General features: G+C 50.5%; 1 protein-coding gene across 6 annotated transcripts in view; it reads right to left on the bottom strand.

Annotated features, from left to right (window-relative positions):
* The window catches only part of MGMT (O-6-methylguanine-DNA methyltransferase), a 288419-nt gene that overhangs the window by 214474 nt on the left and 60154 nt on the right, over positions 1-13791 (bottom strand). For all 6 annotated transcript variants that reach the window (XM_033178877.1, XM_033178860.1, XM_033178905.1 and 3 more), the window contains one exon: positions 3179-3315. In XM_033178877.1, the coding sequence (XP_033034768.1) occupies positions 3179-3315 (137 nt within the window). The remainder of the gene's footprint in view (positions 1-3178; positions 3316-13791) is intronic.

Genomic DNA, 13791 nt, shown 5'->3' on the forward strand with positions numbered 1-13791 from the left:
TAAATTTAGAGGACTCATGGACTCACATTACCTGGCATCAAGATATATCACAAAGCTACCTAACCAGGCCAGCGTGGAACGGGCACAGAACAGGCAAAGGTAGGCTGAACCAAACACAGCAAAACTAGAAACAGGCTCACACACCCTTGGCCAAATAATGGTAATTCAATGAAGAAAGGAGACAATTTTTATTTTCCAACAAATGATGCTAGAACAATTAAATAGCTACAGGGAAAAAATAAACTCTGTACCTCACAAAAAGGTAATTCAAAATGGATCACATATCTAAACATAAAAAAAACTACAAAGCTTTTAAAAGAAATTACAGGAGAATGAATTTCAGAAATTACAGTAGGCAAGTATTTCTTATAGAGAACACAAAAAGTCTTAAACATAAGGGGAAAAAAAAAGACATATCGACCTGTTCAAAATTTAAAACCTCTTCTCATCAAAAGACACTATTAGAAAAACAAAAAAGCAGACCTCCAACTTGTCAGAAAATCATCACAATACGTACATCTGACAAAAGTCTCCTATCCAGAACCACAAATCAGTAACAACAACAAAAACACAAACAAGAAAGCTCTAATTTTAAAATGGGCAAAAGGTGGCCGGGCACAGGGGCTCACGCCTGTAATCCCAGCACTTTGGGAGACCAAGACAGGCAGATCACAAGATCAGGAGTTAGAGACCAGCCTGACCAACATGGTGAAACCCCGTCTCTCCTAAAAATACAAAAACTAGCCGGGTGTGGTGGCGGGCGCCTGTCATCCCAGCTACTTAGGAGGCTGAGGCGGGAGAACTGCTTGAACCCAGGAGGTGGAGGTTGCAGTGAGCTGAGATTGCACCACTGCACTCCAGCCTGGGCGACAGAGCGAGACTCCATCTCAAAACAATAAAAAATAAAAAACAGGCAAAGGACTTGAGTAGATATTTCACAAAGAAAACACAGGAATGGCCAAGACTTCATCAGGATAAGTCATCGGCAAAGTGCAAATTAGAACCACAATGAGATAATACTTCATACCAGCCAAAATGGCTGACATCTGAGAAACTGACACCACCAAGTACTGCCAAGAACATGGAGTAACTGAAACGCACGCTGCTAGTGGGAATTTAAGACGATACTGCTCTGAAGCAAGTTTTGACCATTTCTTGTCAAGTTAAACACACGTTCGCCATCCAGCCCACCAACTCCGCAATCAGGAATTTACTCAGGAGAAATGGAAACAAAAATTCGCAAAGACGACTGACTGAAGGGGGCACGAGGGAACTTTCTGGAATGTTCTGTATCTTGAATGTTCTGTGTCTTCGGTGGTGGTTATATGGTTGTACGCTTTTGTCAAACATCACCGAATTGTACACTTGAAATCTTAATTCTTCTATGTAATTTTTACCTAAATTTTAAAAATGATACAATGTTAAACTTAATTGAATATTCATAGAGTTTTATATACTATTCTCAAACTTTTAAGTGCTCCCCCCACCAAAACTAACTGTGCACACACACACTACTGGCTGCCCCTAAATCCCACTCTTTCCTTACTCACAGTACACCTAATTTTAGCCCATATATGACACGCCCTCCTTTCTTTCTCCCCTACCTGTGGCTCGGGCCCAGCGCCGTCTCGAAGCACCAGGGAAGGGACCACCATCTGGAGACCCCAAGAGGAAAGCTCAGAGGAGCCCAACTTCCCAGGAGCCATGAAGGCAACAGCCCCCGCGCCCACGGTTTGTCTACAGGTGTGTCTTCAAGAGAGCAATCAGCCAGATCGTATTCAGGATTTAGCATTATTGCAGGGCTGTTGTTACACCTGAACCTGATCCTAACTTGATTTAGAAAGTTCATAAAGTAGAAATTCAAAATTAAGCCTCTTCATCCTATTTGCATAATCCACAACGGGCATTTAACAAAACATATCTTACAATGTTTGTTGTTTTTGTTTTGTTTTCCTTTTTCTTCCCCAAATTCACTTTGTACCTTTACTTTTTCCCAAAAGAAAACCAACACATAACTTCTATGATTTATTGTGCAACTGAACATGCTAAAAGACAAAATGACATTTTCCCCTACAAATTATTTGGTGCCTGTGATTTTCTGAACACTACAGCCAGGTGGTTCTCATAGAAATTGAAAAGAGCGTATTCACATAGTTCAAAGGTTTGCTTATTTTTTGGCCTCAAAAAGACTATATTGATTGTAACGTGCAGCTCTACAGGAAAAATCTCGACAGCGGAGGCGAGTGCTGATATTTATGAGTGCACTTGTGCTCATTACGGCTGCCTCTGACAGGGGTCCATTAAAATCAATTTTTATGTTTCTTATGTATTTTCTTTATCTAATGTTCTTGGCATTGTGTTTATTAGCCAGTTAAGAGAAACACCAAGCATAGGAGTGGGTGTTTTTTTCTTCTTGTCAGAAATAACAAGACCTACAATTTTAATAGAATGAACGGAGGAAATTAAATGTTACATTTCAAAGCAAAACATTAAGGAGTGCTTTACATTTTTTGTTTTTGCAGTTGGAGAAATACAGTGGGAGCTGTTCACAAAAAGAGAGACACATATGCTCTTAGAAATGACAAGACCCTAAAGTCATGCTGAAAAGGGGCTTTCGGGCCCTTCCCCCTGGCAGGGCTGTCCTCAGCCACACCCGTGCCAAGGGTCTGACCACGGCTTTCAGAGGGCAAATGGGCCTCCTGGTTAAGGAAGTCCAGAACATCAAGCAGTCCTAGTGTGAAACTCACCTGGTTGACTCTGGCGGAACAGGGAACCCTGGTCTGGATTTTTTTTTTTTTAATCAAGATTAATCCTGTATCTCCCTGTCTCTAAATTTCTAGAGACATATGCTGAAGAACCAAAATGTTCAATGCTCATCACCAACCAACTCCTCTGTAAACGTACACATGAATCAAACATCTTGGAGCTACTAATGAAAGGGTATGAAGGGCATGGCCCTGGGTTCATCGGAGGCGGAGGGCTTCTGGGCAACACACAGGGAAGCTGCAAATGCAGGAGCCATCGCAGCACACTGTTTTGAGAGACAGGCTTGTGGCTGCGGTTGCGGGGGTAAGGCTATGTGTTACCCTGTGATCGATGGAAAACAAGCAGTTATCACATATCCTCCTCGGCTGCTTCAGCACGCGCAGTATACAGGATCATGCGGGCTCATACTTACTCAGCTTTAGGCGTCCCCTTGCCCAGGAGCTTTATTTCGTGCAGACCCTGCTCACACCCAGACAGCTCCAGCTTCCCCAGAGGGCTGTCTAGCACGGTGCGTTTCATTTCACAGGCCTTGTCCATTTTTCCAAGTACCTAAACAGAAACAATTTTTAAGACAAAGTGTATATGGAAGAGGCTGGTCGTATATAAAACACAACAGAAGTGCTGGTTATTTATGACACAAAATATATTCCAAAGCTTTTTCCTCATTTTTAGAATTATATGACGCGTCATTTTTACAATATGGTTACCGAGAAGACAGAAAATTACCACAATTACCTAGAGCAGCCAACCAACACTACAGTCTCCTGTTATTTCCTAAAATTACTATATCCCGATTCTTCTTGTTTATCTTAAACCAATGCATCATTGAAGGACGCTGACCTGGTAAGAGCTCCTTTTAAATAATACTCACAACTAAGCTCACTTTGTTTTACTAAAACAATTAATAAAACAAGTACCACAGACAATAAATCCCAAAGACAAACTGTTCAATATTTGGAATAAAGTACATTTTAGAATGAAGCTTGTATGCAATGACTTACAGAAAGATTCAACTCAGCACCTACGCCACGACACCTGTGTTAGGAGCCAGCCCGAGAGGATGAGTAATGCGGGGGTAAATTAAATGTGCTCTCCAGAGCACATTTAATTTACATTTAAAGAGATGTACAAGGCTGGGCGCAGTGGCTCATGCCTGTAATCCCAGCACTTTGGAAGGCCGAGACAGAAGGATCACTTGAACTCAGGAGTTGAAACCGGCCTGGGCAACATAGCAAGACCCTGTCCAAAAAGAATCAAAATTAGCTGGGTGTGATAGCACACACCTGTAGTTCCAGCTGATCAGGAGGCTGAAGAGCAGAGCCTGAGGAATACGGGGGAACACATCCATAGGCTACCTTTACACTTGTACATTTCTTTCTCTCTTATTTTTTAGAGACGGGGTCTTGCTCTGCTGCTCAGGCTGGAGGGCAGTGGTGTAATTCTAGCTCACTGCAGTCTTGAACCACGGGCTCTAGCGATCCTCCCTCTTCAGCCTCCTCAGGCACTGGGTCTTGCTATTTTAGCTCTGTCCTCTCATCACCACAGGAAGACCCACAGCAGCTCGTGGCTACTCAAGGAAGGCCGTCCTCATGGATCCCATTACACCTGGGTTCTTCCCACTCCAACCCAATCACCAGCTCTCAAAGCTCACTGAGAACAACAAAGCAAGGGCTCCCCACATCAAGGGGCTGGAGCAGGGGCAACAAACTAGAGCCCGTGGGGCAAATCTGACTCACTGCACTTGTCTTTGTAAATAAAGTTTTATTGAGACACAATTGTGTTCATTTATTTACACACAGTCTCCTGCTGCTTCTGTGCTGCAGTGGCAGAGGTGAGCAGTTGTGACAGAGGCAGTGTGGCCCTGCAAGCCCAGAACACTGACTCTCTGGCCCTCTACAGAAAAGGCCTGATGACCACTGGAAGGGCTGCTCACTGGAAGGGCCGCTCACTGGCACCTTCCCACTCTGTGCCCACACTGAAGCGGGTCTGAATCCCGCATGCATCTCAAATCTCTGTGCCTTCACTAAAGACCCCCTCCCTGCCTGTCTGCTGGGCACCTTGCTGCCTGGTCTCCTCTCCTGTGAAAGCCTCCACCAGCCCTCCAGCTGATCTTTCCTTTCTGTGTCTTCCACATGCTTCTAAGGCCTCACTTTGGTTCTCTCATTTGTCTTTCCAAGAATGAGGAGAGGGAGGTGCATTTATGTCCCTTAAAGGGAGCAAGGTCGGGCAGCAGACCTCAAACTACACAAGCGTTTTCTAGAAGCATTACTCTCAAGATTCAATCCTAAACCGTCACACTCCAGAGCCGCCTCTACAACCTCCCCTTTTCTGTGCAGATTGACAGGGATTTGAACCGGATCCCAATCGATCGCCCCAGGATATGGACACGGTATGTGCCGGAAACCATGTCCCAGCAGAGAGGCTCTGCCCACATCACACTTCAACATCTCACCCTGCAGCCTCCCTGCTGCCTCAAGGGTAAAAACCAGGCTTCCCAGGAGGGCAAAGAGAGCCCTGTGGAAGGAGCCACCTGCCTTCCACTTACCACGTGGCAGAGGCCAGATAAAGGCAGGGGGTGTAAATCATGGCTTCCCGCCCACTGTCCTGTTGCTGTGAGAAGATCACTCTTGGTGCTTCAACTGTTTTTGTCTGTAGGGTAAATCACACCAAATCACAATGTCGGCACGAGTTTAGAGGGAACACATGCAAAGACCAGGCCTCCCAAAGGCTCTGTAGGATTTGGGGATCACAGGTGTTCCCACCACGATCAACATTTTAACCCAATGCCTCTGACCTCATCCCCTGGAGCACGCTGCCTCTGCCTCCGACCTCATCCCCTGGAGCACGCTGCCCCTCTCCCCGGGGTCTCATTCAAAGCATCGCCATCCTGCCCTTGCTTCCAAGGTGACTGCCTCCCCTTCTCCCATCTCCATCATTTCTCAGAGCCACAATCTCAGTCCCCAGCCTCAGCCCTTGCCCCTGCAGACATCTCCCACCACCCGGGGCCACTGCTTCTCAGGCAGGGTGCTGGCGGCTCTGCTCGGGACCCCCTAAAGAAGAGCACGCATCACACACACAAGGGGCTCATAAAATAGTTGTGGAACTGAATTACCAGTGTGACCACCAGCCAGGCCAAGCATCCACGACAGCATTTCCCAAAGTGTGTTCACAGAAGATACCGCTCAGACAACAGGGCTCTAGAGGCAGCGTGAGAAATTGGGATGCTCTCTCGCCGCTTCTTGGAAACTTGTCCTGCACGGTGGTGGGTTAACGCTTCCAGCAGACTAGCTGTAAAGAGGCCAGCTTAGGTTTTGCTCTCTCAAATGCGGTTCTCCACAGAGCCATATTTGCTGCTCTATCATCCCAGTTCGGGCAAGGCTGCAGGCTGTCAGAGTCGGGAGGCCTGGGCTGAGCTCTGGACTCAGGTGGGGAGCGTGGCCAGCCCCGAGCACCTGCATCAGGAAGCACTCTCAACAGCAGGTGTCAGAAACAAACACGGGCTAATTTAAGCACAAATGCCATTTACTGAAAGGCTCCTCCACCACTCAAAGAACTTCTGGGAAGGCTGGAGGAGCAGGCTCAGAAAATAGTAGGAACCAGAACTGGCCACGCTCCAATCACAGCCAAAATCAAGCTTCAGGAAACATCTGTGGGGCAACCAGGCACAGCAGGCATGGCAGCTGGCACTGTTGCCACGGTTGCCCCTGGAAACAGGATGTGGTGGCTATGGCCACCGTTGATTCTCGGCTGCTCTGCCTCCGTGGGACTTGCTCCTGATTTGAGTCCCAGGCAGGAGCCCAGCCCTGGTGCTGACGCCCACTAACATGTGCCAGTGTCCGAGCAGCTGCAGGAAGGGACGGTCTGGGAGAGGAAGGGTTTGCCCATGTCAGTGCCTGAAGCTGCACTGCATACATTCTGACTGGGGAGTGCCCCATGTGGGGACTGGTCAGACCCTAGCTGCTCACTCCTCTCCCAAGCCTCTATTTTCTCATCAATAAGACCCCTGACTCCTCTACCTGACAGTGCCACTCTGAGGATCTAACCTGAGACGGCCACGGCCCGGGCTTCAGGTACTACACACTATGAAGGGCTGGAAGGGCTGTCATGCCATTCTGCACAGACCACACCTCGAGTTCACCCCCAATCCAGCATCAGCCAAAGGGGAAGACATTGGAGTGTGCAGACAGGGCCAGGCAGAAGGGCAGGAGCCTGGGAAGGCCACTGGGGGTGAATCCCAGCGAGTTGAAGGAGGGGCATGGGGGATGGGGTGTCCTCCACCCGGAGGAAGGAGCAGGGTGGTGGAGGGCCACAGGCAGCTCAGCCCCGACAGCCTCACGGAGAGAAGAGTCCTCAAGGTTATCAGGGTCTGGGTCCTGACCACAAGAAGCTAAACTCGGGAGGCCAGTGGCTGGGAATGCAGTGGAGAAGCCTTCCAGCCAAACCTGGTGTGGCCAAGTGAACTGCCTGCCCTGGAATGACCAACTCTGCACCCCAGAGAGCACCTCCACCCAGGAAATGCCCAAGGACCCCAGCTGCTGGTCCAAGGGACCCTAAAGCTCTGGCACATTCCTGATTGTGCCCTGCGGTGCTATCGCCATGACCAGCATCATGGCATGGGCCTCTCATCCAAAGGGCAGGCTGGCCTCAAGCCCTAGGAACCAGCTCCCCTGGCCAGCAAGGGTGGCCTGAAGCCACAGGAACACACTGAATCAATCACAAAGCAGGGAGTTGCGGGGACCAGGTCGGCTCCAACCAAATCATTCCAAGAACCAAAAAAAGGCAACCAGTTTATAACTGCAATAAGGAATGAGTTCAGAATCTGACTTCCAAATGAGCAACAGATTCCAGCTCCTGTCCATATCCAATCGGCTGATTATTGAGGTACGTGAAGCCTGCCTCGTTTCACCTGAACATGACAATGAGCTGGAACACCCCCCCCAACCAAGAGCAAACCTCCCACAGAGGCCTGCAGAAATGGAATTGGATACGCTGCTGACACCTGCATACTACCTTTTTTTCCTGTAGACAACCAGAGCATTTGGCACAGTTCTTCTGTGGGCAACAGGAGAAGTTAGTTTAGTGCCGATTCCTGAAATGCAATGGCTGAGGCCTCTACAGGACAGAAGCCCCAGGCCACCGAGCATGGCAACATCTCTGATGCGATGCCCAGATGCCCAGGGCTGACCTAGCAGGTGTGCACATCGGGCCACCAGAGAGGTGGGGGGATGCCTGCAGACTAAATGGAGGCATCACAGACACCAGGAGGGACCAACAAAAGCCAGAAATCAGGCAGTGAGAAAAGTGAGTTTCAATAGCATGAAAACGTGATGGGAGTGAAACCATCGCAACCCAGCCAGGCGGGAGGCTCAACTTAGAAGCCAAGATACCAGACACACAAAGGCTGGCACAGCAGTGGCCTGGACAGGTCACAAGCAGCCATAAAGGCAATGAACCCTCTCCCAACACGCCGCACAGCAATTCCGCCATGCCCCAGACCCGGGAAGAAAGATGTCCGGCTTCAGTGATGAGATCCCATCAGGATCTTCACCAACGCCCAACAACCTCAAGAGAGGGCCATTCAACGGGGGAGGCCAGATCCACAGCCCCAGGAGGGACGCTGGGAAGGGGACTGGCCCACTGAAGACAAAGATTCACTGTCATCCCTGCAACCCTCGCAGCACCCCAGCCTGAGCCCAGAGCCAGCAGGCAACCACACACCCAGGCTAGCACACGGCGGGCAGAGTGGCAGTTAGGAACCACCCTGCAGGGCTGGGGCCACACTTCGGGGGAGAGTGTGGGAAGCTGGGAGCTTATGGAGAAACTGACATCTACACAGAGAACTGAACTACAGGGACGGGCCGCCAGGCGAGGAGCCACGCAGGCCGGGGTGAAGGCACCCGCCACGAGAGCTGGGGGATGAGGACTGGCGTGCCTGGAGAGGCGTGGGGGACACAGCCACACTCGGGCCCTGAGGCCACCGTGGCCAGGCCCGTCCTGCTGGCTGCCTTTTCCCTGAAAAGCCACAGAGTTTTCAACAAGGGGAGATGCAGCTGGTTTGCATTTTGAGACTCCCTCTGGCAGCTCTGTCAAGACTGGACCAGAACCGAGGTCGACTGTGGAAATAACCCACCGAGAAGTGACGAGAAACCCGACCAGGAGAGAAGCCGAAGGGAGACCAAATAATGGGAAACAAACCACTAACGAACAAGAGTCGTTGGACCGATGCCTCGGCACCCTCTACGCAGGAGCCACTGGACGAAGATGCCGGAAACTGGAAGGAGACAAACGTGATCTCCCGGGGGGAGAAAAATTACCCACAAAACGTAAATCACATCGAACAGTGCTTGCAACTTTTCCATAAATCTAAGATTATTCTAAAATCAGTTTATTTTTTAAAAAATCAAATAAGGTAGGATGATTTAAACTACTCCTTTTATATCTGCATATTCTCAGTTTTCTATAGTTGGTACGAGTTGACTTTTCAAGGAGAAAAAAAAAACTGTATTAATATCCAATCTGGGCCAGTCACGGTGGCTCACACCTGTAATCCCAGAATTTTGGCAGGCCGAGGCAGGAGGATCACTTCAGCCCAGGAGTTCAAGACCAGTCTGGGCAATGTGGCAAAACCCCAGCTCTACTAAAAAATACAAAAAAATGAACCAGGCCGGTGGCATGCGCCTGTAGTTCCAGCCACTTGGGAGGCTGAGGCAGGAGGATTGCTTGAGCGCAGGAGGTCAAGGCTGCAGTAAGCCACAATAGTATCACTGCACTCCAGCCTGGGTAACAGAGCAAGACCCTGTCCCCACTAAAAAAAAAGAAAGTAAAAAAGGAAAAAGAAAAATAAGAGCTATACAAAGAAATAAAGGGTACCCAAAACTATGAATACATGGGTCAATATAATATACAAAAAAGCTAATGTGCTGCACTGCTGATGTCAAGTAGAAAAACAATGGCAAACATTCTCCACTTACTGTGATCTCACCATGTCTTATATAAAACAAACGATGGTTAATGCTTTTCTGAATAAACACTGAGGTGTGAAAAAATTCCGTGAGTTAAAAAAATAAAGATTAGAATAAAATGAAAACACACATAAGTAAATCAGATCACATCTCCCCTTCATTTCCATCTTGATGAGAAAACACTCCCTACGGATATGGCTTAAACCAGGGGGTCCAGTCCGTGGCCTGTTAGGAAACGGGCCACACAGCAGGAGGTGAGCAGCGGGTGAGCGAGCATCACTGTCAGGTCAGCGGCAGCATTAAATTCTCATAGGCGTGTGATGCCTGCTGTGAACTGTGCATGGGGGGGATCTGGGTGGGATGCTCCTTGGGAGAATCTAGTGTCTGACGATCTGAGGTGGAACAGTTTCATCCCAAAACCACCCTCCCGATCCCATCTGTGGAAAAATTCATCTTCCATGAAACTGGTCCCTGGTGCCAACAAAACTGGGGACCCCTAGCCCAAATGGTCCCAAATTTGGTGGGTCACATCTCCTCCTTCCCTGGCATCAGTCCCCCATGACCCCATCGCACCCACCCACCCGCCCCCTCCAGCCGCTGCCCCTCACACTCTAGCCTCCCTCTGGTTTCAGGGCTTCCGCACTGCCGCACTGTCTCCGTCCCAGCCTGCACAGGGGCCGCTGTCACCTCACTCACAACCACGCTCAGACGTCACCTTCTCAGAGAAGCTGCTGGAAACAGTCACCACCTCCACCCCTTCTGTCTCTGCCTTATTTTCCTTACATGACCTGGAATCACGGTGGCATGATTTGCTTACTTGATGTGTCGCCTTCACTAGAATGTAAGCTCCAATACAGGCAGCAAATGTGTCACAACTGTAGCCAATGAGTGAGGAGAAGCCTGCAGAGAGTTCTTGTTTTCATATGCTTTTTCTAAAGTCAGATGGCACCCCCTACCCTTCCTTCCTTGACATGGCAGATGTGATGGCGGGAGCTGTGGCAACCACGTAGTGATCATGAGGAAAAGGTCAAGAGTCTTGAGAGACCAGGCCCCAACACTGTAAGTGACTCCACACCAGAGCTCTCCACGGCCCCCCCCCCACGACAGCTCTCCACGGCCCCCCCCACACCACAGCTCTCCACGGCCCCCCCACACCGCAGCTCTCCACGGCCCCCCCCACACCGCAGCTCTCCACGCCCCCCCCCACACCGCAGCTCTCCACGGCCTCCCCCACACCGCAGCTCTCCACGGCACCCCCCACACCGCAGCTCTCCACGCCCCCCCCACACCGCAGCTCTCCACGCCCCCCCCCACACCGCAGCTCTCCACGGCCCCCCCCACACCGCAGCTCTCCACGGCCTCCCCCACACCGCAGCTCTCCACGGCCCCCCCCACACCGCAGCTCTCCACGGCCCCCCCACACCGCAGCTCTCCACGGCCCCCCCACACCGCAGCTCTCCACGGCCTCCCCCACACCGCAGCTCTCCACGGCCCCCCCACACCGCAGCTCTCCACGGCCCCCCCCACACCGCAGCTCTCCACGGCCACACACCACAGCTCTCCACGGCTGGCTAGGCTTCCCCTTGTGTGGGAACAGGAAAGTTGGGCTTGTTTCAAGTCTATGTTCTGAGGAATTCCTGTTTTTCTTCAACCCGGAGTAGTCTTAGCTGATCTACTGCCGTATCCCCAGCATCTAGAATAACAGGGCCTGGCCCCCACAAGTTCTCAGCAAATATGTGTTGAACAAAAGATCTAATTATATGAATCATGCAATGATAACGAGATAGAAATTCAGAAAGAGAACTCTAGGATTAATGAGAGCCTGTATCAAGGGGTTTGATGTCCTGGGGAGTCCAGGAAGGCTTCCTGGAGGAGGTGCTGAGAGAAGAGGGACAGTGTTGTAGTTTTCTGGGTGAAGAAGAGGAGGAGAGACTAAGGCAGGCAGGCGCGCATAGGCAAAGGCACTGGCGCTGGAAGAAGCACAGAGCGTTAAGGAGCAGAAGGTGGCGGCCAGCTCACCAGGAGGGAGAGGACCTGGCTTTGAGATGAGGCTGCCTCAGCAGCTCCTGGAGCAGTGAGGGCCATGTCCTGGGACGCAAGTCAGAGAAACAAGGGAGAACACGGATTCCAGGCGTGTCAAGGGCAGGGACAGGGAGAGGTGTCTGGAAGGCTGCAGCCACAACCACCAGAGACAGGGAGACAATGTGTGTGCAAGCTCTCTCCGGGCAAATCACAGAGTCTGCTCTGGCTACAAGTGTGCTGTGAAAAGAAGAAAAGAAAAAAAGCCAACCACCTACTACACCCAAGCACAAGGTTCACAGCTGCATAAAACAGGGCCTGTCCTAGCAACAGGAATTCCCGGCCCTTCTTCCCTGAAGCCGCCCACTGGAACCTCAGGGAACACACTGGGGCAGAGAGGCCCTCGGCGTCCCATCGAAGGAAAGCAGGCAGCCCCAGGGTCCCGTCTAACTCAAACACGCTGGCTTCGACTCTGCAAAACGGAACAATGATGTGGAAGACCCAAATGTTTAGGACTTCCTGAACTGGAAATGTCGGTCCTAAGGGGGCTCCAAAACCCGTAACACGGCACGTGTACATAATGGGACAGCCATGTTGCTGAGAGGACCACAATCTAAGGGGCGACCAGACAGGCAGGTGTCCAGTGGACTCAGTGGTGTCTGCCTCTCAGGCTTGCACAGGGACGACAACACAGCCCACATTTAGGACACCCAAGCAATTCAACAGTCGAGCTTCCTAATGTCCCCCCTTCCCACTCCCACAAAGCACAAGCCCATGGCCCCACAGCCTGGCAGTGCTCCCAGCACCACCATGGCATCCACCTAAACCACATGAGTGGCTGACGGTAATTGGTGGCAGAAAAAAACTGATTTTTCATGGCCATTTGGAGACCTCTGGAAAAATGAAATGAATTTCATTTCATCTCCCTTTTAACATGAATGGCGTTTAAATAACAATGTTCTGAATTAAGTAGTTGGCGCCAGAGGCCAGTTCCTGCCATATTACAAGGAAGACACCCAGAGACAGAAACTGTCTTCTTTCACCCCTACTGGTAGTTGTTTTCCAGGCCTGCTGCACATGTCTAAAAACCATCCTTCCAGGATGATCTTTGCAGCTCTGTGTCTTTCCCTCTTAACCATCTCCACTGCACAGAAACAGACTAGCCGGGCATGGTGACGTGCACCTGCAGTCCCACCTATCCAGAGGCGGAGGTGGAAGAATCGCCTGAGTCCTGGAGTTCCAGACCAGCCTGGGCAACATAGTGAGACCACACCTCAAAAACATAAAAACAAAGAGGCTAAAAGGGAGAAATCACCTGCCTCCTTGTAAGCAGTTTACAAACAAGGTAGCCCAGGTCCCCTGTGGCCTGGGCTTTGGGTCTGTGTGAAGTGGGAGACTGGCTGACCTGAGGGAGGAACAGGACCATGCCTGACTGCCTCACAACCTCCCACAAAGACACTGCAAGATGAAAACTAGCTTTGCAATCTCCCTTCTGAACAGGGAATAAGGGGCATTGGGGAAGCCCCTCTCACCCTCAGGACTCGTGTTCAGCCCACCTCAAAATCAGGCATGAGATAGTACTGTAATTAAAAAAAAAAAAAAAAAAAGCATGTGTCAAAACCCTAGAAGAGAGAAAATACTTCATCCCTATCACCTAATCATAAACCTGGCCATGGGAGGGTGGGAGAAGGAGGTGGTGTGGCTGACGCTCACCAAGTATAAAGGGCCCACGGCTCAGAGACCCCACCGGTGGTCCCTGCTGTAACCAGGGGCCTCCCCGCGGATTCAGCTGGGTCATATCCAACACAAGACAGTCAAGTGTGGCTCAGTTCATTCTGCTCTCACAACCAAAAGGGGTTCTGTTACATGGAAATGGTTTCACCAAACAAAACTGGAGCTGCCACCTGGGATGTCCAATTGAGAAGGGATCCAAATGGCATTCCCAAATGCCACCCCAAAGCCTCCTGGTGGGGTCCTAACGGGAGCCCTGGAAAGAGGGAAACACCCTTGTTTGTGGCTCAACTTCTGTGAACCTGGCTACACA

This window comes from Trachypithecus francoisi, unplaced genomic scaffold (assembly GCF_009764315.1).
Source record: "Trachypithecus francoisi isolate TF-2019V2 unplaced genomic scaffold, Tfra_2.0 Contig01579, whole genome shotgun sequence".
NCBI classification, from domain to species: Eukaryota; Metazoa; Chordata; class Mammalia; order Primates; family Cercopithecidae; genus Trachypithecus; species Trachypithecus francoisi.